General features: G+C 59.6%; 1 protein-coding gene across 4 annotated transcripts; it reads left to right on the top strand.

Moving 5' to 3' along the window:
• Nucleotides 1-1853: 1853 nt before the first annotated feature.
• On the top strand, nucleotides 1854-25091 carry BACE1 (beta-secretase 1). Of its 4 annotated transcripts, none has more exons than XM_065417129.1 (9): nucleotides 1854-2114; nucleotides 15901-15989; nucleotides 18477-18561; nucleotides 21349-21411; nucleotides 21826-21960; nucleotides 22796-22897; nucleotides 23419-23568; nucleotides 24097-24268; nucleotides 24850-25091. In XM_065417129.1, the coding sequence occupies exons 1-9, from the start codon at nucleotides 1854-1856 to the stop codon at nucleotides 25089-25091; spliced, it is 1299 nt and encodes a 432-aa protein (XP_065273201.1). The 4 variants fall into 4 exon arrangements, with proteins under 4 accessions (XP_065273201.1, XP_065273200.1, XP_065273199.1 ...); XM_065417128.1 differs by having other exon boundaries at nucleotides 21274-21411; XM_065417127.1 differs by having other exon boundaries at nucleotides 18477-18693.
• The last annotated feature ends 276 nt before the right edge of the window (nucleotides 25092-25367 follow it).

Raw genomic sequence — 25367 nt, 5'->3', positions numbered from 1 at the left:
AAAAAAGGGGGGGGGGGAGAACCAATCCTACATGAGTTATTTATGTATCTGAGTAGCCAGATTGAAATCAATAAAGCTACTACTAGTGCAAGTATAGTTAAGTCCTTGAGTGCGGGCTTATCTACACAGGTAAATTTTACCCGTATAAATTACATTGTGAATTTAAACTGCTATAGTTATAGCAGTGTAAACATATAGAGACACACACACACGGACATTTATAGGTTAGGAGAACCTTTTCTAGTTCGGTTTCGTTGCTTGGAAAGAGGTTTAAAATGAACTGAAAATATCCACTTTTATTATGGAAGAAAGTGTCCACCCAGGCAGTTATGTCTGTATAAGTACAATTATACTGGTGTCATTATACTGACATAACTTTCCAGAGTAGACAAGCCCTACATGTTTTCTGGATTAGGACCCATATGTTTAGACTTTGTGCATTTCACTTTGCTACCCTGCAGCCTGGTCCTTTACTTGCTATAGTTTCTCCTCAATTTTACTTTTTTTTGTATGGGTTTTCAGGGAATATAAATAATCTCCAGACTCCAGGCAAAATAGTTCAATTCATTCATTCAACGAACTGTTTGGGAAGCAGATTTTTAATTCAAGACTAAACAAAAATGCCTGGGGAGGGAAGTAGGGTGCTCTATACTAGCATAACCCACTCTTTTGATTTTATTGTGAGTCTTCCAATATTTGGTGTTTTTCTTAAAGCCCCTGCTCGTGGAGTTATGCAAGAATCTCAGTTTTCACTTTAAAAAAAAAATTCTAGCTCCTGTAGTTGCAGAGAAAAAGCGACTCTCCAAAGGCTCAGAAACCAGAAAGTAAATAAAAAGAACCCCAAATGTATTTAAAAAAAAAAAAACTCAATTTTTAAGTCTCTCTCATGATTTGTTGGGTCATGTCTTGTGCTTTCTTTGAATGGTTGGGTTTAGTAATATTGCTATAAGATAGACAGATGGCTCTCTAAAAACTACAGATCCTGAAATCAGCCTTGCTTCTTATGACGAGCAACCTTCCTCTATCCCTCAGCACGCATACTCATAACCCTCTTGAAGGTGCACACATATTCATGTTACAAATAAACTTTATACTTTAAAACAAGCAAACAGCAACTTCATTTTCTTATACAGCTTTCTTCAGCTGCCCCTGTTAGGTGAAATTTATATGGGAAAGAGTTCTTGAAGGTTTTTCCTTCTCTTTCTCTTGGAATTCAGAGGCTACAAAGCCAGAATTGTGACCATTCAGTCCAGATAGTAGAGAGACTTTTCTTTTCACCAAAGGGCATCAAAACCAGCCTTAGCCGTTACCTGACCGGGAAGCAAAAGTGGAAAACTACACTTCCCAGAGATCTTTGGGGGGAAAAAAACCTTTGGCTTTGACAGCGGCAGCCACAAGTCTTTCCGCCTCCAAATCTTGATTGCAGAGTGAAGAGATTATGGTGGACTGACAAATGCTGTCTCTAGAGCCTGGAAATTGACCAGATTGCCTGATTTTCCCATGCTTCAGCTAACCAAAAGAAGAAGGAAAAAAAAATCCCAGCATGACTCCTGCTTCCAGGTTCTTATTTGCATTGAATCTCCTCTCTCCTCTCCTAGATGCTTGATGGTTATTGCTTTAGATTTACCAGTCTAGATAGATTTTCAACCTGGAATTCTCTCTGCCCCAAAGATGCTACTGGTGACTGCTGGCTTGCTAGGAAGGAGCATTTGGTTATCTGAGTAAAACTTTTACCTGGTCCTTATGCATTTGTCTGTGCAAAGGGACGGATTTCCTTGAAGAACGACAGCAACAGCACCATCACCTCAGGAACAGCAAATTCAGGGGAAGGGCTGGGCAGGGCTTTCACCCAAATGGCTCACATGTTGCCCTGGTTGCTGCTGTGGCTGGGGTCTGGCATGGTGCGAGCCAGCCAGCCACATCTGGGGATCCGGGTGCCTCTGAGGAATGGGATGGGGACCTTGCAACAGGCCCACAGGATGCAGCGCTCAGCTGAGGAGGAGCAGGAGGATTCCAGACAAAGAAGCAGTTTTATGAATATGATAGATAACTTGAGAGGAAAATCTGGACAGGGCTACTATGTGGAGATGACTCTAGGAAGCCCCCCACAAAAGGTAAGGCGTGCTATCCACATTCCCTGGCCACGGGTTATTGGGCAGGTTTGCGAAGCTGAGACCAAGCCCCGACTTCACAGAAGTTGAGACGTGTGTGTGTGTGTGTGTGTCTCTCTCACCCAGGTACTGTGTGACTGTGCTCCAGAGAGACCACACACTGGTCAAGAGAGAATCTAAACAGTCTTTGAGCAGGAAAAAATAGCAATTTTAGAAAGCGACGACTCTGACTGCCAGAGAGTGAGAAATACAACTTCACTCAAGGGAATTTTGTGGCCAGAGTACAGAGCCATTATCCGTGTGCCTGCACGAGGCATTACAGATACCCATTTCAGACACAAAAGGCAAGGGCCGGGTGTAGAAATAGCATTTTATAAACTGCTCTCCATAGGTGTTTGCAAATGAAACACTCCAGGATGTAGGACTGTGTGTGGCAATTACGTTCTGTGATGTACAAATGAGGTGTCTTTTGGTAAATACTCTCCCTATATAGTCACAGAATAGGCCTTCAGTTCTGTTGATTCCTGTGTTTCATGGCTGGCTATTTTGGGCATCTGGATGATGGTTGTTGTTGTTGAACGTGTTTTACTAATATTCAAACCCAAGGAAGTGCAGCACAAAGATGAATTCAGCCTCTCTTTAGGGCAGACTCCCAGGATGTCAGAGCCCAGGGCTGCAAGACTTGGCCCCAAATGGATCCTTCAACCCTACAGTATCGTAGTGATAACCCCACAGCACTGAAATGCAAAGCTCCAAGCCAGCCTCTGTCCTTAGCTGACACCGTTGTGCTTAGGTTGACCCAGCCCGCAAGTAAGGAACTTGCATTACTTGTGCACAGCAGCAATATTCAGGGGTTGCAATTGTTTTCTGATGCCTTAGCAACTTCATTTTGGATTCCTATGGAATGCAGAAATGCATGAGAAGGAGGGGGACTAGGGAAGGGGAAGGGCATAGGGATACAATCTCCCCTGGAGAAATACAGATCTATTTTAAACCAACAAGTATTTATTTTGAGAATGTCACCACCGCTGCGCACCCATCAGAAGGAAGATTTAGAAATGGCAGCATTGTTCTACTGAAAACAGAGCCTTGTGCGAGTGACCAGCCTGGCACTTCGCCAGCGTTTTCTTCATTGTTTTCAGCCATTTATAAATGAAAGTGGGGTGCAGTTCAGGGAATGATTAAAAAATAGAGGGAGGCTGTGTGTGTGTGTGTGTATATATATATATATGGGTGCGCACAGGTGTGTGTGCATGTAGATATGTGTGGGATTGTATCTTGTGTGTACACAATACGAGCCTGCTTCTGCACCCGCTGAAATCAACAGTAAAGCTCCTATTGACTGCAGTCATGCAGAATCAGGTGCTAATGAAGTGCATGGGGAGGAGGTGACTGTGTAATCTGTGTGCATGTGAGAGTAGTATGTATACATGTGTGCATAGCATGCATGTGGTTACAGATGTGAGAGTGGGTGTGTGGAGTCTGAGCTTCCAGAGGAGATCTCCACGGAAGCACACAGCAAGCAGCGTGTGCATGACAGCACATTAAGCATGTTTATTATCTGCTTGGATTGGGGATGCAATTCCTGACTGGTCAAACCTTCCAGGGTTTGTTTTGGTTTGAGCTCCTGAGTAGCTCACATTCACATGCAGCATGAGACTTGAGCCAGTGACCTGCACTTGCTGTGCTAGGAGCATATTAGCTAACTAAAAGAGCTGGGGTTTGCAACAAGCCAGCCCCTCTCTGATTAAATGATCTAGTAAGAAGCAGGGTTTCCTTGGCCCTGCATGGCCTGGTGTAGCTCCACACCCTCCTCAGGGCTGTGATGCTCACAGCTATCAGCATCCAGGTGGCTGGCAAGCACAGGGGGAACCTGGGGATGCTCACAGGGGTGTCCCAAGGCACATGGATTGTTCTTTAGGCCCAGTGCTTGCCCCTTAGTGGGTGCTGGATTCCTGCTGACTTCTCTGCGAGTTGGGTGTCCATTGGGCAAGGAGCTCAGCACAGTCCCTTCCAACATGGTCCATGTCCAAGGGGCTGGTGGGAGATGCTACACAGGAAGCCCTGAGGACCGGAGTCCTCTGGCTGGCTCCAGAAAACGTGTGGGCAGCTGCAAGGCAAGTTGCCCCCTGCTAGCTTGCCCCAGTTATGGGCCAGAGAGGCTGCCTCAGGGATAGGAGCATGGTCCAGTCCCTGCAGTCATAGAATCATAGAATCTCAGGGTTGGAAGGGACCTCAGGAGGTCATCTAGTCCAACCCCCTGCTCAAAGCAGGACCAACCCCAACAATCATCCCAGCCAGGGCTTTGTCAAGCCGGGCCTTAAAAACCTCTAAGGAAGGAGATTCCACCACCTCCCTAGGGAACCCATTCCAGTGCTTCACCACCCTCCTAGTGAAATAGTGTTTCCTAATATCCAACCTAAACCTCCCCCACTGCAACTTGAGACCATTACTCCTTGTTCTGTCATCTGCCACCACAGAGAACAGCCGAGCTCCATCCTCTTTGGAACCCCCCTCAGGTAGTTGAAAGCAGCTATCAAATCCCCCCTCACTCTTCTCTTTTGCAGACTAAACAAGCCCAGTTCCCTCAGCCTCTCCTTGTAAGTCATGTGCCCCCAGCCCCCTGATCATTTTCATTGCCCTCTGCTGGACTCTCTTCAATTTGTCCACATCCTTTCTGTAGTGGGACAAAAGCTGGACAGTACTCCAGATGTGGCCTCACCCAGGGCCGGCGCAACCCATTAGGCGACCTAGGCGGTTGCCTAGGGCGCTACAATTTGGGGGGCGGCAACCGCAGTGGTATTTCGGCGGCGGAACCTTCCGCCGCCTCTGTGGGGGGGCGGCATTTTGGGGCGGGACCTTCCGCCGCCTGGGGCAGCAGAAAAGCTGGCGGCGCTCCTGGCCTCACCAGTGCCAAATAGAGGGAAATAATCACTTCCCTCGATCTGCTGGCAATGCTCCTACTAATGCAGTCCATTCAGCCCTTGGCCTACTGCAGAGACAGCCCATGAGTACCAGTTATAAGATGTGGTCACTTGCCCACTGGGAGCTGCAAACCAGTATCCCATGTAGCACGTGACAGTGCACATACATGCATTGTGGGTACAAACAATGGAGGGGGCTGTACCAAGAATACCGTAGAGCAGTCTGGGGCTGGGCAGAGCTGGGCCTGGGATAGATGCACATGTGGAAAGTGAAAGTTTCCCCAAGCCAGTGGCTGCCCTACACACCCATCCAATTCCCTGCTGGTGGCCTGGCTGTGCAGCTCCAGCCACCCCATACAGAGCAGCTATTTCGAATGGCTAATGAGCCAGTTATAACTGTAAAGAGCTCCCCTCCCTGCGACACCCTCCAAACGCATGCCACACCCCTGCATCTGGCGTGCCTTTCCTACCCCTGTCATATTATTATTTGCCTTGCCATAGTGCCTAGGAGCCCTCTGAAAACACAATACAGCCTTGTGCACGCCACCTTGCAGCCCCACGGCACAATGCAGGATCAGCCCTTGTAATACAGTACAGCTTTAGGCACTGACTGGCCCAGCCCATGTTCTGAGTGGGCCTCTCTTGTGATGGCTGAGGCCCCCATGCTCTGATATCAGTAGCCTTCTCACTGGATGACTCCTCAGCATGGCCAGCCCTGAGTGCAGGAAGAGCTCAGGGCCAGCTGCCCCAGCACTCCCCCCCACGCATGAGGCAGATTCGCCAAAGCGCTCAGCACCCATTTAGGCACCTAGAGGGGCCAGATGGCAGAAGTGCTCAGCACCCAACCAGCGCAAAAATCTGACCACGTACTTGGGTGCCTCACACAGGCATACGCAGAAAGCAAATGTAACCCACTGGGGAGGGCGTGTCACTGCTTCCCCCCCCGTGCCGCTCCACCCAGGATCCAAGTTGTTCCAGCCTGTCACACACGGACTGGGGGGTGCACAGACTCAGCTCTGCCAAGACTTCCTGTTTCTGGGCAGGAAGGATGGACGCAAGGAGGGGAATGTCCAGGGGAGAAAATGGAAGGAGTGACTGTGGGGAAAAGAGTTACAGAGGAAACACCAGGTCTTTCCTCAGTTTCCCCCATACTCTAGGAAACTACTTCCTACAGTGGAAGAAGGAGAGGGAGAAAATTATTTCTAAATAATCTAGTTTTAAAAAATGATTTCATGCTCACTCAGATGTGAGTGGAGAATGAAGCAGTGCAACTTAAGTCAAATTAAAAAACAAAAGAGGAAAATCCCTGCTTAAAGAGGAAGGGCCCAATCCTGCAGACTCAGAGCACTCAGCACCCACAGTGGGAGCTAAGCCCCACATAGGATCAGGGTCAAATCAGCTTCTGCCCTGGTTAATTTCAGAAGCCCGGACAGCACTGCCAAGTACAGCCCGGCTAAGAATCTGCCTGTTAACGGGCCCAGCCGCCCAGGGCTACGTGTGCCACAGCTCCAGGCATGGGACACACGGACTGTGTCCAGCACCGATCTGTAACTCACCTTCACTCAGCAGCCAGGCCCATTTGTGTGCACAGCCCTGTCCAGGCAGACTGGCTCTTCAGCTCCCTGCTGCCCCCTCTTCCTGGCCGACGTAGGTGAGGCTCCTTCGGCCTGGCCACCGGAAAGGCCTGCAGAGCGCAGAGCTCCTGCACAGCCAGTGGAGCCCGGGGTTCTGACCTTCGCCCACCCTCGGGGTCCCACTGGCCACTCACCAGCAGCCTGGGGCTGCCCCCAATTTGCACATGAATACACACGCCCCTGTGTAGGGCTGCTGGAGACTTTCCCCAGCCCAGGAAGGACTAGCACCAAGCCCAAGGTCTGCTCAGGCCCTTCCTTCAGACCCAGCTTCTTCTTTGAACACACTAAATCAGTTCAACATCAGCTTCCCCAGCCACCTCCCAACTTCCTGTAGCCTCTCCCTTGAGCTAGGCTCTTTCAGACTCTATAGAGATCACCTGTCCCCCTTCCCAGCTGGGTCTGATCATCCCCTCTCAGGCCCAACTCCTGTTCTTAAAGGGGCTCCAGCTCCAAACAGGGGCTGGCTAGCGGCTAGCCTCAAGCCCCTTGGCCCGCTCACATCGTGGGACATGTCAGCCCGTGTCTCGACCTCAAAGAGTGCAGGACGCACTCACTGGCTGAGCCTGTCGAGCAATGCTGGGGGGTTGCAGACCAGCACACTATATTTGATAAGCAAGCCGGGTTACCGATGGGTGCACTCTAAGCACTTTCTTATCAAAGCTGCTGCTCCCAGATGATGATAGACCCCTGGCTTTTTCAGAGCCATTAAGCACTGATATCCCTCACTAACGCCGCCTGTGGTGAGCTTTGTCCTCAGGCCCTGGCTGCATCCAGAATGCCTCCTAGAGCCCAGCCTGGCATCTGACTGTGCTTGGGCATCACGTGCCTTGATGGGGTCCCTGGCAGCCCCCAGGGGGTGGAACTTGCTCCCCAAGAATCAGCCTGGAGGCATTTCCATTGGGAAGGCTGTTTCTTGTCCAAGTTCTGCTGCCTTCCCATCACCTCCCGCCCTCCCCCATCCCTTCCTGGTTGGCCCTGTCTCCCTCATTAGGTTTCATGTCTCTGGACACTAGATTTTTATGCCCTGTCAATTGTGCTGTAATTATGGGTCTGTGCAGCACCTCCCCAGTGAGTCACTCTCAATAATGTATTTCATTCCACTAGGATTCCCCGTTTCCGCCATTCAGACCTGCCCGGCTGTAGGCTCAGCAACAAGTCAGACTTTAGAGCCCATTGCATATTGTGGCAATGTCAACACGTGACCACTCCCAGCCACCCATGGGCCCCTCCCCAACCTCTCGCCCTCCGGAGCAGAGATGCGTCTGCAGGGAACCCGGGAGTTCCATAGACGGGGGCTCCGTCAAACCAAGGGCGCCGGGGATGAATTCCGGAGTGGAGAGGCCTCTCCGACACACCTGGCTAGGCGCTGCTGGCTCCCACGTCCCAGTCCAGAGCAATGCCTGGGTGGAGTCTCTGGGAGAGAGGTGCTATTCCCGTGAAACCCCCAAACCCGAGTTCGCAGGGGCCTGATCCTCCTGCCCTGCACCTCGTGCAGTCGTTTACGCCACATGAAATGCCATTTCATGCGCACTGGGCCCAGATGTGAATGACGGTGTAAGCCCGGTCCCAGCCTGTCTGACAGCACCTGGGCCGTCCAAAGCCTTTACCCTGTTACCAGGACACAGGTCCCAGATACCCTGCAGCTTTTACCTGTGTGCTCCCCAGGGCCCCGCCTCGGTCACTGCTCTTGTGCGGATGGGGTAAGGTCTCAGGATGTGAACCGTTCGCCTTGCTGGGCTGATCCTCTCTCCCTGCTGCCATATGTTGCCTGTTTAGCGGGGTATTGGTCCAGCGAGACCTCTCTTAAGTGACCACCCACGGGACCAGCAAAAAGGGATCAGTTGCCTAACACAGATGGCCTTTAATTAACGATCAAACAGAAAGGCACTGGAAGCCGTGCAGAGGGGCTTAGAGGTGGGGCCTGCAGACGCCGGGTTGCCTAGTGAAGATGGGGTTCTTAGCGCAGGTGTTGCTGTATCAGTTGCGATCCAGCTGCTGACAGTATCTCTGGGTGCTCTTAAACCTTTGACTGACACACACCCGAGGGGGGCTCGTCTGGAGGGTGCATTAGGCTGCTGTACAGCTCCACCCTGTGAAACACGTCGCTGGGTGGTGTGAGCAGTGCCCCCCGCCCTGCTTTTAGCCACCCCACAGAGTAACACCGATCTAGGACACAGTTGTGGCACAAGGGCAGTTTCTAAAGGAGATAATGAGGGGTGGAGCAGGATTGTGGGACATTGGCAGAGCTGTGTGAGGCGTACGGCCTGGCTAGCAGGGGCCTAAAGGGCCAGACGGAGGGGCAGAGGAGTCCTGGTGTAGGGGAAGGCCATGCGATGCCCCCTCCGGCTAATGACATGTTAAAGCCTCAGTACTTTGCAGGGAGTGAAAATGAGTGAGGCGTTAACTCCCTCTGGGTGGGTCTCGCTGCTCACAGGAAGACCCAGCAGGTTGCTGGCACTTGCCGTGGGTCCCACCTGAGCAGAGGTGGCTGCTCTCTGCCCCCGCCCCCCAGGGCTTCAGGGGCAGAAGGGTGGGCGAGGTGGGGGTTCTTTTGTGCCTCTGATGGCTGGGGAAAGCTGATGCTGGAGCCGGGTGTGTTTTCCCAGGTTAGGCTGAGGACGTGTTTTGGGAGCTGCGAGGAGGCTGCTGTCATGGTATCACAGAGCATGTGAACAGGGACCCCTCAGGGAGCAGAGCGCAGGCTTGTGTCAGAGGCCACTGACATGGAAATGGATTTGTTTCTGCAAGGAGGAGGGGTCAATGCAGGAACATAAGGCAAAGGAGAAACATCTCGCTGCTCTGTGACTGTTCCAAGCAGAGGCCCTTCCTCACCCAAACAATAGCTCACAAAGAATTCATCAATGAGCCAAGCAAGCAATTAACCTAACTGTGAAACAGCACTGCACTGAGACAGCCTGGCACTGCAACAGCAGTACACGGTGCTGCACTGAGGCAGTGGTGCGTCGCACGGCATTCGGCTAGCAGCGTGCTGAGGCAGTGGTGCGTCGCACCCCATTGAGCTAGCAGTGCGCTGAGGCAGTGGTTTGTTGCATGCCATTGAGCTAGCAGCGCGCTGAGGCAGTGGCGCGTCGCACGGCATTGAGCTAGCAGCGCGCTGAGGCAGTGGTGCGTCGCACGGCATTGGGCTAGCAGCGCGCTGAGGCAGTGGTTTCTTGCATGCCATTGAGCTAGCAGCGCGCTGAGGCAGTGGCGCGTTGCACGGCATTGAGCCAGCAGCGCGCTGAGGCAGTGGTTTGTTGCATGCCATTGAGCTAGCAGCGCGCTGAGGCAGTGGCGTGTCGCATGGCAGTGGCGTGTCGCATGGCATTGAGCTAGCAGCGCGCTGAGGCAGTGGTTTGTTGCACGGCATTGAGCAAGCAGCGCGCTGAGGCAGTGGCGCGTCGCACGGCATTGAGCAAGCAGCGCGCTGAGGCAGTGGCGCGTCGCACGGCATTGAGCCAGCAGCGCACTGAGGCAGTGGCGCGTCGCACGGCATTGAGCTAGCAGCGCGCTGAGGCAGTGGCGCGTCGCACGGCATTGAGCCAGCAGCGCGCTGAGGCAGTGGCGCGTCGCACGGCATCGAGCTAGCAGCGCGCTGAGGCAGTGGCGCATCGCACGGCATTGAGCTAGCAGCGCGCTGAGGCAGTGGTTTGTCGCACGGCATTGAGCTAGCAGCGTGCTGAGGCAGTGGTTTGTCGCACGGCATTGAGCTAGCAGCGTGCTGAGGCAGTGGTTTGTTGCACGGCATTGAGCAAGCAGCGCGCTGAGGCAGTGGCGCGTCGCACGGCATTGAGCCAGCAGCGCGCTGAGGCAGTGGCGCGTCGCACGGCATTGAGCCAGCAGCGCGCTGAGGCAGTGGTTTGTTGCACGGCATTGAGCTAGCAGCGTGCTGAGGCAGTGGTTTGTTGCACGGCATTGAGCAAGCAGCGCGCTGAGGCAGTGGCGCGTCGCACAGCATTGAGCCAGCAGCGCACTGAGGCAGTGGCGCGTCGCACGGCATTGAGCTAGCAGCGCGCTGAGGCAGTGGCGCGTCGCACGGCATCGAGCCAGCAGCGCACTGAGGCAGTGGCGCGTCGCACGGCATCGAGCTAGCAGCGCGCTGAGGCAGTGGCGCGTCGCACGGCATTGAGCCAGCAGCGCGCTGAGGCAGTGGCGCGTCGCACGGCATCGAGCTAGCAGCGCGCTGAGGCAGTGGCGCATCGCACGGCATTGAGCTAGCAGCGCGCTGAGGCAGTGGTTTGTCGCACGGCATTGAGCTAGCAGCGTGCTGAGGCAGTGGTTTGTCGCACGGCATTGAGCTAGCAGCGTGCTGAGGCAGTGGTTTGTCGCACGGCATTGAGCTAGCAGCGTGCTGAGGCAGTGGTTTGTTGCACGGCATTGAGCAAGCAGCGCGCTGAGGCAGTGGCGCGTCGCACGGCATTGAGCCAGCAGCGCGCTGAGGCAGTGGTTTGTTGCACGGCATTGAGCTAGCAGCGTGCTGAGGCAGTGGTTTGTTGCACGGCATTGAGCAAGCAGCGCGCTGAGGCAGTGGCGCGTCGCACAGCATTGAGCCAGCAGCGCACTGAGGCAGTGGCGCGTCGCACGGCATTGAGCTAGCAGCGCGCTGAGGCAGTGGCGCGTCGCACGGCATCGAGCCAGCAGCGCACTGAGGCAGTGGCGCGTCGCACGGCATCGAGCTAGCAGCGCACTGAGGCAGTGGCGCGTCGCACGGCATCGAGCTAGCAGCGCGCTGAGGCAGTGGCGCGTCGCACGGCATCGAGCTAGCAGCGCGCTGAGGCAGTGGCGCGTCGCACGGCATTGAGCTAGCAGCGCGCTGAGGCAGTGGTTTGTCGCACGGCATTGAGCTAGCAGCGTGCTGAGGCAGTGGTTTGTCGCACGGCATTGAGCTAGCAGCGTGCTGAGGCAGTGGTTTGTTGCACGGCATTGAGCTAGCAGCGTGCTGAGGCAGTGGTTTGTTGCACGGCATTGAGCAAGCAGCGCGCTGAGGCAGTGGCGCGTCGCACGGCATTGAGCCAGCAGCGCGCTGAGGCAGTGGTTTGTTGCACGGCATTGAGCTAGCAGCGTGCTGAGGCAGTGGTTTGTTGCACGGCATTGAGCTAGCAGCGTGCTGAGGCAGTGGTTTGTTGCACGGCATTGAGCTAGCAGCGCGCTGAGGCAGTGGCGCATCGCGTGGCATTGAGCTAGCAGCGCGCTGAGGCAGTGGTTTGTCGCACGGCATTGAGCTAGCAGCGCGCTGAGGCAGTGGCGTGTCGCATGGCATTGAGCTAGCAGCACGTTGAGGCAGTGGTTTCTCGCACGGCATTGAGCTAGCAGCGCGCTGAGGCAGTGGTTTGTCGCACGGCATTGAGCTAGCAGCGCGCTGAGGCAGTGGCGCATCGCACGGCATTGAGCTAGCAGCGCACTGAGGCAGTGGTTTGTTGCACGGCATTGAGCCAGCAGCGCGCTGAGGCAGTGGCGCGTCGCACGGCATTGAGCCAGCAGCGCGCTGAGGCAGTGGTTTGTTGCACGGCATTGAGCTAGCAGCGTGCTGAGGCAGTGGTTTGTTGCACGGCATTGAGCTAGCAGCGTGCTGAGGCAGTGGTTTGTTGCACGGCATTGAGCTAGCAGCGCGCTGAGGCAGTGGCGCATCGCGTGGCATTGAGCTAGCAGCGCGCTGAGGCAGTGGTTTGTCGCACGGCATTGAGCTAGCAGCGCGCTGAGGCAGTGGCGTGTCGCATGGCATTGAGCTAGCAGCACGTTGAGGCAGTGGTTTCTCGCACGGCATTGAGCTAGCAGCGCGCTGAGGCAGTGGTTTGTCGCACGGCATTGAGCTAGCAGCGCGCTGAGGCAGTGGCGCATCGCACGGCATTGAGCTAGCAGCGCACTGAGGCAGTGGTTTGTTGCACGGCATTGAGCTAGCAGCGCGCTGAGGCAGTGGTTTGTCGCACGGCATTGAGCTAGCAGCGTGCTGAGGCAGTGGTTTGTCGCACGGCATTGAGCTAGCAGCGCGCTGAGGCAGTGGTTTGTCGCACGGCATTGAGCTAGCAGCGCGCTGAGGCAGTGGCGCATCGCACGGCATTGAGCTAGCAGCGCGCTGAGGCAGTGGTTTGTCGCACGGCATTGAGCTAGCAGCGTGCTGAGGCAGTGGTTTGTCGCACGGCATTGAGCTAGCAGCGCGCTGAGGCAGTGGCGCATCGCACGGCATTGAGCTAGCAGCGCGTTGAGGCAGTGGTTTGTCGCACGGCATTGAGCTAGCAGCGTGCTGAGGCAGTGGTTTGTTGCACGGCATTGAGCTAGCAGCGTGCTGAGGCAGTGGTTTGTTGCACGGCATCGAGCTAGCAGCGCGCTGAGGCAGTGGTGCGTCGCGTGGCATCGAGCTAGCAGCGTGCTGAGGCAGTGGTTTGTTGCACGGCATTGAGCTAGCAGCGCGCTGAGGCAGTGGTGCGTCGCGTGGCATTGAGCTAGCAGCGCGCTGAGGCAGTGGTTTGTTGCACGGCATTGAGCTAGCAGCGCGCTGAGGCAGTGGCGCATCGCACAGCATTGAGCTAGCAGCGCACTGAGGCAGTGGTTTGTTGCACGGCATTGAGCTAGCAGCGCGCTGAGGCAGTGGTTTGTCGCACGGCATTGAGCTAGCAGCGTGCTGAGGCAGTGGTTTGTCGCACGGCCTTGAACTAGCAGCGTGCTGAGGCAGTGGTTTGTCGCACGGCATTGAGCTAGCAGCGTGCTGAGGCAGTGGTTTGTCGCACGGCATTGAGCTAGCAGCGCGCTGAGGCAGTGGCGCATCGCACGGCATTGAGCTAGCAGCGCGCTGAGGCAGTGGTTTGTCGCACGGCATTGAGCTAGCAGTGTGCTGAGGCAGTGGTTTGTCGCACGGCATTGAGCTAGCAACGCGCTGAGGCAGTGGCGCATCGCACGGCATTGAGCTAGCAGCGCGTTGAGGCAGTGGTTTGTCGCACGGCATTGAGCTAGCAGCGTGCTGAGGCAGTGGTTTGTCGCACGGCATTGAGCTAGCAGCGTGCTGAGGCAGTGGTTTGTTGCACGGCATTGAGCTAGCAGCGCGCTGAGGCAGTGGTGCGTCGCATGGCATTGAGCTAGCAGCGTGCTGAGGCAGTGGTTTGTTGCACGGCATTGAGCTAGCAACGTGCTGAGGCAGTGGTGCGTCGCGTGGCATTGAGCTAGCAACGTGCTGAGGCAGTGGTGCGTCGCGTGGCATTGAGCTAGCAGCGTGCTGAGGCAGTGGTGCGTCGCGTGGCATTGAGCTAGCAGCGCGCTGAGGCAGTGGTTTGTCGCACGGCATTGAGCTAGCAGTGTGCTGAGGCAGTGGTTTGTCGCACGGCATTGAGCTAGCAACGCGCTGAGGCAGTGGCGCATCGCACGGCATTGAGCTAGCAGCGCGTTGAGGCAGTGGTTTGTCGCACGGCATTGAGCTAGCAGCGTGCTGAGGCAGTGGTTTGTCGCACGGCATTGAGCTAGCAGCGTGCTGAGGCAGTGGTTTGTCGCACGGCATTGAGCTAGCAGCGTGCTGAGGCAGTGGTTTGTTGCACGGCATTGAGCTAGCAGCGCGCTGAGGCAGTGGTGCGTCGCATGGCATTGAGCTAGCAGCGTGCTGAGGCAGTGGTTTGTTGCACGGCATGGAGCTAGCAGCGCGTTGAGGCAGTGGTTTGTTGCACGGCATTGAGCTAGCAGCGTGCTGAGGCAGTGGTGCGTCGCGTGGCATTGAGCTAGCAGCGCGCTGAGGCAGTGGCGCGTCGCACGGCATTGAGCTAGCAGCGCGCTGAGGCAGTGGCGCGTCGCACGGCATTGAGCTAGCCGTGCGCTGAGGCAGTGGTGCAATAGGAAAAGCCTGCTCTGGGAGGTGCAGTGCTGAGACCCTGGTGTCAGAGCTTCATTGGGACAGCTCTCCCCGCTGCAGCCGGAGTGAATTTCTGATTAGCGCAAGTGCCCTCTGGCTCTGCAGATGAAGAGCAGAAGCCCCTCTGGGGGCTGTCAGACAAGGCAGTCTTGGCAGATCAGCAGGCAGAGGCTCTGGAGTAGAACGATACCCAGTGGAACCGAGCGTCTCCCCCTGCCCCATTGCACGGGCTGAGCCTGCAAAGGGGCAAGGGTCTGCCTGGAGTTTAGGGGCAGCAGCCAGATCCCTTTGTGCAAATTGATGGGAAGGAGTCTGAGCAGGATATGTCACCAGGGCCTGGAGCTGGTCTCCTTCCCTCTGTTCCGCTCGCCCTGCTCTGCCGTTGCTCCCCTGGGAGTGTGGGACTGGGGGGCGTTCAGGGAACACCCTCCTCACTTGGGTGACTGAAGGGGTTTGCTCGGCCTTTGCTCTTGTGCCTCTGAATGCCCATCTACCCTCCTGCCCGGCACCTTGGGGTCAAGCTGAGCCAGTCCTTGGCACTGCCGGGCATGGGTGGGGACACTGGTTCACTGGGCTGGACTCTTCCTTCCACGTCAGCGCTGGACCCAATGCCCCGAAGGGGGCCCGGGCAGGAGTTACAGGGTGGGGGTGGCTGGGAGCGATTCCCAGGTAGGGACCCTTCCCGGGGGGCCTGGAGTCCCAGAAGTGTCCTAGAGGGGGAATTCCCTGTGCAGCTGCCGGGGCTGGCCACTGGCAGAGCAGGCCCTGAGCTGGATGACCCCTGGTCTGATGCAGCCAGCCATTCCCTGGGCTCCGGTTTAAGCCCCTGGAGCTTGGCTGCACCATGCCTGGCGCCCCCCAGGGTGTCCCGCCGGAGTAATGCGGAGCCCTTGGTGCAGTCCTGGCTCTCCCGCCCTGCCCCGCAGGGAAGTGGATACCTCCGCAGTGCCCAGCCATGCTGCTGAGTGGGCTGGTTCCTGCAAGGTGGCAGGAGTCGGGTGTCCTGCCGCAGCAACCCCCCCCTTCCCCCCCGCTTGCAGAGGCTGATCGCAGACAGCCGCGGAGGGAGTGGGGCTGGAGAGCTGAAGTCTGAGGCTTCCCTGGGAATAGTGACAGCAAGGGCCGTTCCCAGCTGGCTTTGGAGCTAGGGGACTCAGGACTGGGCACCGGGGAGGCCCCTGGGGCACAGGGTGTGGGCAGAGGAAATCTGGGCACTGCCACTCTCCCCCCCCATGGATAAATGCAAACGTTAAAAGCTAAGGCGTTAACAGCCCAGAGCGCACCAGAGGCCAGGCCATGGCAGGGGCTGGCTACCCCACGGAGCCAGGCAGGGGTGGGGCGGTACTAGCACTGACGTTTCCTGCTCCTAAGTAACGTGGCTCCCCCCTCTCCTTCCCCAGCTGAACATTCTGGTGGACACGGGGAGCAGTAACTTTGCCGTGGGGGCAGCGGCGCACGCCTTCCTGCGGAGGTACTACCAGCGACAGCTGTGAGTATGGCCGGCGTGCTAGAGGCTGGCGGGGCAGAGCGCGGCGCTGCACTGGGGAAGCCCAGTCACCCCCCCTGGTGGCTCAGCCATGGGGCACCAACCGCCCTGGCCCCAAAAAGCGACTCCCATGGGACCCCCACTTTGCTCTTTCCCCTCTTGGGGAGGGGGCCCTGCTCTGAGCCAGCATCCCCAGCTGTGGCAGTGCCGGGGGCTCCCTGCTGGGCCCAGGGCCCCGGACGTAGCTAGATGCTGAGGGGGCTGCTGAGAAGGGAGGTGCTGGCCAAAGCAGCCCAAGCAGAGATCGCGGTGCCCCTCTCCACCCCCTCCCCGCGCCCCATCTGCCGCTCCGGGCCCCTGGCCTGGTAGCCTGTGGAAGCCGCTTCTCACGGAATCACGCCCTGAGCTGACAGCAGCCATTGCCCTCAGACCACAGCCCCCAGGAATGCTCCCTCCCTGCACCCGCTGCTCAGGTCGGCTGGTTATCCCACTTTGGAGAGGGCAGGCCCAGGAGGCTCCCGAGGGGCCGGCTCTCTCTGGCGTGGAACCCACTGGGGGTTCGCTGAGCTCCCCCCTCGGGCAGGGTGGCGGTTCTGTGCTCAGCCCCAAGAGCTGCTTGAGGTGAGGCTGCCCCGTGGCCCCCCGCTAGCACTCGCAGAGCCCTGGCGGTTCCCCTCCAGGGAGAGGAATTACGGGCAGGAAAGGAGCCGGCGCACGAGGCTAGGGCAGGTGCTGGCAGCAATGGCCAGGTTTAGTCACTGGGCCCGCTCCGGGGCCCGCAGAGTGCTCCCATGGAGTAATGAGATGAACCATCGCTCCACACAGCACGGACAGAGCGAGCTCCAGCTCTGAGGCTGGTCTGAGGGGTCACTGGCCTGCATGCACCAACGCCCAGGGACGCCAGTATTAGGGTTACCATACTCAAAAAATAAAAAAAGAGGACACTCCACGGGGCCCTGGCCCCACCCCTTTCCCACCCCCCAGCCCCGCCCTAACTCCGTCCCTTCCCCACCCAACTCCGCCCCTTCCCCGCCCCTTCCCCAAAGTCCCTGCCCTAACTCCCCCTCCTCCCTCCCAGACACGCGAAAACCGGCTTCACGGTTTGCCGGGCAGCCCCCAGACCCTGCGCCCCCGGCCGGCGCTTCCCCAGCGCAGCTGGAGCCCGGGAGGGGAAGCGCCCAGCCGGGGGCGCAGGGTCTGGAGGCTGCCCGGCAAACCATGAAGCCGGTAGCGCTCGGGCTTCGGGCAGCCCCCTTGCCTCCGGACCCTGCGCCCCCAGCCGGGCACTTCCCCTCCCGGGCTCCGGCTGCTGTGCTCCTCCCCTGACTCTTCGGCTCTGTTTAAGAGCCGAGCTGCCCGAGCGCTCCGGCTTCGGGCAGCCCCCTTGCCTCCGGACCCTGCGCCGCCGGAGCAGAGCAGCTGGAGCCCGGGAGGGGAAGTGCCCGGCCGGCATTTTCCCGGACATGTTCGGCTTTTTGGTAATTCCCCCCGGACGGGGGTTTGATTACCAAAAAGCCGGACATGTCCGGGGAAAACCGGACGTATGGTAACCCTAGCCAGTATAAACATGCAGTAAGCCCATCCACTGCAGCAGAGCCACTCCGGCTGACTGACCGGAATCTGGCCTCCTGCCTGGAACACTGTGTTTATTGCTGTTCTCTGTCGTCAGACCCCCTTCTTCGTCTGCCGCTGCTCCTCCCGCTCCACCCATCACCGCAGCCCGTTGGTGTCATTATTTGCAGAACCTCAGGGTCCCAGCTCGCAGCAGGACCTCGACACTGGGCACCGCACAGGCTCCTCGGGAGAGTGTCCCGGCTCAGCCAGCCAGCTCTCTAGCTAGACCAGGCAGAGGGCGGTCCAAGGGACGTGTCTGTCCTCACCTTGCAGATGGGGAGTCTGGAGCGACGTAGAGGCCCTGGACATGGGGAGCCACCCTTGAGACTGCTTCTGGGAGAGCGTCTGGGGGCCTCTGCCGGGCCCAGGAATCGCTCCCCAGGCCAGCCGCATGGCTGGCTCCTGCGTGCTCCATCGCTGGGATGCCCCAGGCAGCTGCCGGCCTGGTGGGGAACCGGAGGGGGCCTGTGCAGGCCTCTCCCTGGCAGCCGGGCGCAGAGCGGCCCCCTCCTGCGCACTGTACGTGCCGGGGCTCCTGCTCTGGCCCTCAAATCCTAAGGCTGGCAGTGCCAGGCACGGCGCCGGCCCGGGCTCAGGGCCGACAAGGCCAGGTGCCGGTCGGCCTCCATGACGGCAGCGTCTGTGCTGGGGTGGGACTCAATGGCCCCTTTCTGTGCTGAGGGGGGCAGAGGAGCCCCCCCCCCGGCACATTACAACACTGCCCGGCCTCTGAGCCACTGGGCACAATGTCTGGGCTTGTTCGTCGCCCTCCCCTTGGCTGGGCCCATTGTGCTCCCATGACCCTGGCCCCAGCTCCTCCCATGCTCCAGTAGAACTAGCCTGACGGCTTGCTCCTGTCTTTGGCGTTCGTTGCAGGTCCAGCACCTACCGGGACTTGCGGAAAGGGGTCTACGTGCCATACACCCAGGGCAAATGGGAAGGTGAACTGGGGACAGACTTGGTCACCATCCCCCACGGCCCAAACGTCACCGTCCGCGCCAACATCGCTGCCATCACAGAGTCCGACAAATTCTTCATCAACGGGTCAAACTGGGAAGGGATTCTGGGGCTGGCCTATGCCGAAATCGCCCGGGTAAGCGCGGCACCGCCAGCCTGGATGGGGTTCAGCACCGCAAGGCCTAGGAGAGGCCAGGCAGCTGCTGTGTACCGGAGCACATCCAGCACCTCAAACTCTGCCCCACAGCCACTGGCTCTGTTAATGCTCCCCAAACCCATACGCAGCCCCTCAGCCACCAGCTCTGGTACTGCCCCCCAAACCCAGCCCCTCGGCCACCGGCTCTGTTAATGCTCCCCAAACCCATATCCAGCCCCTCGGCCACCAGCTCTGGCACTGCCCCCCAAACCCAGCCCCTCGGCCACCGGCTCCGTCACTGCCCCCCAAACCCAGCCCCTCGGCCACCGGCTCCGTCACTGCCCCCCAAACCCAGCCCTCCGGCCCCTCAGCCACCGGCTCCATCACTGCCCCCCAAACCCAGCCCCTTGGCCACCGGCTCTGTCACTGCCCCCCAAACCCAGCCCCTCGGCCACCGGCTCCGTCACTGCCCCCCAAACCCAGCCCTCCGGCCCCTCAGCCACCGGCTCCATCACTGCCCCCCAAACCCAGCCCCTTGGCCACCGGCTCTGTCACTGCCCCCCAAACCCAGCCCCTCAGCCACCGGCTCTGTTAATGCTCTCCAAACCCATATCCAGCCCCTCGGCCACCAGCGCTGGCACTGCCCCCCAAACCCAGCCCCTCGGCCACCGGCTCCGGCACTGCACCCCAAACCCGGCCCCTCAGCCACCGGCTCTGTTAATGCTCTCCAAACCCATATCCAGCCCCTCGGCCACCAGCGCTGGCACTGCCCCCCAAACCCAGCCCCTCGGCCACCGGCTCCGGCACTGCACCCCAAACCCGGCCCCTCAGCCACTGGCTCTGTTAATGCTCCCCAAACCCATATCCAGCCCCTCGGCCACCAGCGCTGGCACTGCCCCCCAAACCCAGCCCCTCGGCCACCGGCTCCGGCACTGCACCCCAAACCCGGCCCCTCAGCCACTGGCTCTGTTAATGCTCCCCAAACCCATATCCAGCCCCTCGGCCACCAGCTCTGTTAATGCTCTCCAAACCCAGCCCCTCGGCCACCGGCTCCGTCACTGCCCCCCAAACCCAGCCCCTCGGCCACCGGCTCTGTTAATGCTCTCCAAACCCAGCCCCTCGGCCACCGGCTCCGTCACTGCCCCCCAAACCCGGCCCCTCAGCCACCGGCTCTGTTAATGCTCTCCAAACCCATATCCAGCCCCTCGGCCACCAGCTCTGGCACTGCCCCCCAAACCCAGCCCCTCGGCCACCGGCTCCGTCACTGCCCCCCAAACCCAGCCCCTCGGCCACCGGCTCCGTCACTGCCCCCCAAACCCAGCCCTCCGGCCCCTCAGCCACCGGCTCCATCACTGCCCCCCAAACCCAGCCCCTTGGCCACCGGCTCTGTCACTGCCCCCCAAACCCAGCCCCTCGGCCACCGGCTCTGTTAATGCTCCCCAAACCCATATCCAGCCCCTCGGCCACCAGCTCTGTCACTGCACCCCAAACCCAGCCCCTCGGCCACCGGCTCCGTCACTGCGCCCCAAACCCAGCCCCTCGGCCACCGGCTCTATCATTGCTCCCCATACCTGGCCCCTCGGCCACCGGCTCCGTCACTACGCCCCAAACCCAGCCCCTTGGCCCCTCAGCCACCAGCTCCGTCACTACGCCCCAAACCCAGCCCCTCGGCCAGCAGCTCTGTCAATGCTCTTCAAACCCAGCCCCTCGGCTACCAGCTCTGTCACTGCCCCCCAAACCCAGCCCCTTGGCCACCGGCTCTGTCACTGCCCCCTAAACCCAGCCCCTCGGCTACCGGCTCAAACATTGCACCCCATACCCAGCCCCTCGGCCACCAGCTCCGTCACTGGCCCCCAAACCCAGCCCCTCGGCCACCGCCTCCGTCACTGCCCCCCAAACCTAGCCCCTCGGCCACCGGCTCCGTCACTGCTCCCCATACCCAGCCCCACAGCGCTTGGCTATTGGTTCTATCACTGCACCCCAAACCCAGCCCCATGCCACTCAGCTACTGGCTTTATCAATGCACCCCAAAACCAGCCCTGCAAAGAGGAGAGCAATAACACCCTGCCTTTCTCCAGCCCTCCCACAAGGCAGCCACCTAGTGCTGCCCCCATCTTAAATAAGGGGAAACTGAGGCACAGAGAGAGACTGCAGTTTGCCCGAGGCTGTAGCAGCACTGGGACCAGAACCCATGTCCTGCCCTCCAGGCCTGGCTGTATCAGTGACCCAGGACTCGCTGCTCTAGAGACTGGGGATGAGGCTATCTCAGCCGGTTGATATTTCCAGTCTGCCATCAGCCAGACCTAAATTCCCGGCTGCTCCTTGCCCTGCCAGTGGCATGCCTTGCTGGAGCGGGCAAATCCCCTCTCCTCTTAGCTCTGCTGTCACCCACACACAGTCCCTGGGGGAGCTGGCTCTGGCTTTCAGAAACAGGTCGGCCACCTGGAGCCCAACACCAGGTCTCTCTGTAGCAAGTGCAAGGGAATGGAGCCAGGCCTCCGCGGGGTCCCCGAGGAGCACTCCCAGCTGCCCCGTCTCTCCCGGCTGCTCATAGCTCTGCGGTTCTGTCTCCCCCATCAGCCTGACGACACCCTGGAGCCCTTCTTCAACTCGCTGGTGAAGCAGACCCGGGTGCCCAACATCTTCTCCCTGCAGCTCTGCGGGGCCGGCTTCTCTCCCAACGAGTCCGAGGCCCTGGCGTCGGTCGGGGGCAGCATGGTGAGTGCACGGGCTCAGCTCAGCGCTGGGACCCTGGGCTCGGGGTGGTGCCAGGCGCTGGCCGCAGCAATGCCAGGGAGTCGCAAGGCAGGGAGCGCCCCACCCACCCTCGGGGACTGGTTCCAGAGTCAGCGTTCTCGCTGGTTCCCCATTTCCTTTTCCACAAGCAGGGTCGGCGCAACCCATTAGGCGACCTAGGTGGTCGCCTAGGGCACTACAATTTGGGGGGCGGCGACCGCGGCGGTATTTCAGCGGCGGGACCTTCCGCCGCCTCTGTGAGGGGCGGCATTTCAGGGCGGGACCTTCCGCCGCCTAGGGCGGCAGAAAAGCTGGCAGCGCTCCTGTCCACAAGCCCCTGCGGTTGTGCCCCGCTCCCGGGGCTGACGGCGGCTCACCCCTCTCTCCCTGCTGCAGATCATCGGGGGCGTGGACCACTCCCTCCACATTGGCAGCATCTGGTACACGCCCATCCGCAAGGAGTGGTACTACGAGGTCATCATCGTTAAGATGGAGATCAATGGGCAGGACCTGAAGATGGACTGCAAGGAGGTGACGGGGGTGGGAGGCCACCCGTCCGTGGCTGCACGAGCGAGGGCCACACGCCTGTGGGAGGCGCAGAGAGAGAAATAGTGGGGACTGTTCCCCCAGCCCCCGGCACACCCTGCCTCTCAGCCCTTCCCTGGCACTGACGGGGCCAACGTATCAGCACAGCAGGGATGGAGGCCAGGGAGGCTGGGCTTAGAGCTCGCACACCACGTGGGTGCAGACCTGTGGGGCGCATGGGGGCACCCCCTGGCCCTACACACTGAGGCCCATTGTGCCCAGGAGAGGGAGGGAGGTTGGAGGCGGCGCAGGGGCCCCTCGCCCAGAGCAGCACGACGCGGACAGTGAACAGGGCGAGTTGTTTGGTGCAGGCCCGTTCCTCGTCCGGAGCAGGGAGATAAATGCTTCTCCAGGTGCATGCGCCAGTCCCGGTCCCACAGCCAGCACACACGCCTGGCCCTGGATTAGTACATGTGACAAATCCCCTGTGCCCAGGGACTGCCGGGGAGCTGCCCGCTGAGCTCTGCAGCCAGACACGCCCCGTACTTTGCCTCCCCGGCTGCCTTTGGCAGGCTCCACGCAGCCAGCGAAGTTCTGCTGGGACTGTCAGTGACGCTGGGGGAGAGCAGGCGGCGCGGCAGCGGGAGGCGACCTGCTCAGCTGGTATCAGCCCAAGCCCGGGGCTTTGACCCCGCCTCCCTCAGGAACAGTCGTTGAAGTCTGTTGGCAGCCTCCTGTCTGGCGCAGCTAAGTGGGGAGCAGGGCGGGTGCTGCCTCGGTGGGCCCACGGAGAAGGAGAGAAGCAGGGGCTGGTGCCTCATTCGCCGTGTCGCCCCCACAGTATAATTACGACAAGAGCATCGTGGACAGCGGGACCACCAACCTCCGGCTGCCAAAGAAGGTGTTTGAGACTGCGGTGAAATCCATCAAAACGGTGTCTTCGGTCAGTATCGCTCTCTGACAAACCCTAGCCCCTCCCATCCCCAGCCAGGTCCCTGGTGAATGCTGAGGGCCCCAGAGACCAAGCCACTGTGACCCGGCTCTCACAGAATGCTTAGCAGACTATATTCAGGGATCACTTCGCCCAACACTGAAAGGCAGCCCCCTCTGGGGTAAAAGGTGGCAGCTGGCTAGGACAGGAAGTGAAGAATGCTGTTTCCGTTTGAAACTGCAAGGAAACTTCGGGAGGTGGGACACTTACAATGTGAGCTGACCTGCGGCTCGGAGGCTGTGGGCACGCAGCCCTGCCTTGGGGAGAGCGCCATGACACAGAGCACAGACCGGCAGGGCCTTCCTTTCGTGCCTCAGCTAAAAGAGTCTCTAGCATGACAACACCCCACCCCCATCATCAGCTCCGCCCTGGAGGGAAGGGTCCCCCCACGGACACCCTGCACTGACATCGTCTAGCCCGAGTCACTGAGCACCAGCACAGTCTCACGGTCTCTCTCCTTCCCCCCGGGGCAGACGGAGAAGTTCCCGGATGGCTTCTGGCTGGGGGAGCAGCTGGTTTGCTGGCAAGTCGGCACCACCCCCTGGCACATCTTCCCAGTCATATCGCTCTACCTGATGGGCGAGGCGACGAACCAGTCCTTCCGGATCACCATCTTACCCCAGGTGGGTCCCCGGCGGGGCGGGCGAGCGAGGCCAGGGCTGGGCGCTCACAGGCAGCACTCGGGGAGCGTGTGAGCGGGAAGGAGCCGCAGAGCTCAGTCCCTGGGGGTCCACAGGAGCAGCAGCCCTTAGACATGGGCCAGCACCAAACGCCATGGATTTTATTTGGGAGGCCGGGGGGCTCCCAACTCAGAGCTGGCCCCTCTCTCCATAACGGGCTGAGCCAGAACTTGGGAGCCCAGCACCCCAAACATTTGGGCGGGGGGGCAATTTGAAATCCAGCTCGTGTGGGCCCCTCTCCAACACCAGCCCTGCATGTGCACGCTTCTCCCGCCCCTTCTCAGGCTGGCTTGGGCGTTGCTGAGTGAAGGGGGCTGCCCTGGACTCAGAGTGGTAAAGCCACGAGTCCCGGGCCAGTGAGCTGGGGCTCTAGGGAGGTGGCTGCTCCTCAGAACGCAGCTGTAGGCTGGAGCTCTCTGCGCCCTGCCCCCCAGGGGCTCTGATAACACCCATCCCCTGGTCTCCTTCCAGCAATACCTGCGCCCCGTTGAGGACGTGGCCACATCCCAGGACGACTGCTACAAGTTCGCCATCTCCCAGTCCTCCACAGGCACCGTCATGGGCGCCGTCATCATGGAAGGCTTCTACGTGGTCTTCGACCGCGCCCACAAGCGGATCGGCTTTGCCGTCAGCACCTGCCACGGTGAGGGGCGGGGCGTGCAGCACAGGGGGAGGGCCAGGGACTGGCAGGGCATTCGGGGCGGGTGGTAGCGTCTCCACAGGGCCGAGGTCCTGGCTCATTCTGGTGTCCTGCAAGCAGGGGGATGGCTGCAGGAGAGGGGGACACGGCAGCCCCCCCGAGTCACCCAGCTTCCCCTCTCCTGGTTGCAGGAAGGAAGGGGGCAGTGCTGGTCCCAGTGGGGCAGACGCATCCGCCCAGCTGAGCAGTGGGTCCATGTGGTTAGAGGGGGCAGGGGACAAGAATGATAGTTGCTCCCAGTTGGTGCAGCCCATGGAGCTCTGCAGCTGTCCTCATCCTTCATACGGCAGCTCCGGGGCCCCACCAGGCCAGGGCCGAGCTGGGGGGCTCGCGGGGCCCACTCGTGCCACTCCGATGCTGTCTCTGAACCGTCAGGCCTGTGCATACAGGGTAGTCCTGGTCTCCCTCCTGGCGACCAGGGCAACTGAAAGTGCCAGCGCTGCCCTCTGCTGAGCAAAGCGTAGCCACGGCCCCCGCGCCAGCCGCCCATCACTGGTGCACTGAACTGGGGGTCCTGTCCGCAGTGCATGACGAGTTCCGGACGGCGGCAGTGGAGGGGCCCTACGTGCACCCCAACATGGAGGACTGCGGTTACAACATCCCGCAGACGGACGAGTCCACCCTGATGACCATCGCCTACGTCATGGCGGCCATCTGTGCCCTCTTCATGCTGCCGCTGTGCCTCATGGTCTTCCAGTGGCGCTGCTTCCGCTGCCTGCGGCGGGACCACAACGACTTCGCCGACGACATATCCTTGCTCAAGTGACACCCGCTCTGCTGGCGCGAGGGAGCAGCCGGCGGGGGGAGGCAGGGAGGGAGAGCGTGAGCTGAGCTCATCGGCACAGGCTCCTGTGCCCACAGAGTTTGGCTGGGGCTGGAAACAGCGCCAGCCATTGCCCCAGGCCAGAGCCGGGTCTGTTCTTCCCCTGCCCTGGCTCTGCCCTGGGAGTGGGCGCCGGAGCAACGGGTGAGACTCAGCAGCAGGCCAGGACGCTGGGCCTGTCGGCAGGTTTATAAGGTCACCGTGGAGTACATTGAAGCT

This window comes from Emys orbicularis, chromosome 15, assembly GCF_028017835.1.
Source record: "Emys orbicularis isolate rEmyOrb1 chromosome 15, rEmyOrb1.hap1, whole genome shotgun sequence".
Taxonomy (NCBI): domain Eukaryota; kingdom Metazoa; phylum Chordata; order Testudines; family Emydidae; genus Emys; species Emys orbicularis.
The sequence above is the reverse complement of the archived record's forward strand: the minus strand, read 5'-3'. Positions and strand labels throughout refer to the sequence as shown.

Bases quoted from the DNA above. Each gene is read 5' to 3' on its own strand.
- BACE1 (XM_065417126.1), top strand. From the start codon at position 1,854: ATGGCTCACATGTTGCCCTGGTTGCTGCTGTGGCTGGGGTCTGGCATG. The intron at 21,412-21,825 runs GTGAGTGCACGG...TCCCTGCTGCAG, and splicing joins CGTCGGTCGGGGGCAGCATG to ATCATCGGGGGCGTGGACCA. The intron at 23,569-24,096 runs GTGGGTCCCCGG...GTCTCCTTCCAG, and splicing joins GGATCACCATCTTACCCCAG to CAATACCTGCGCCCCGTTGA.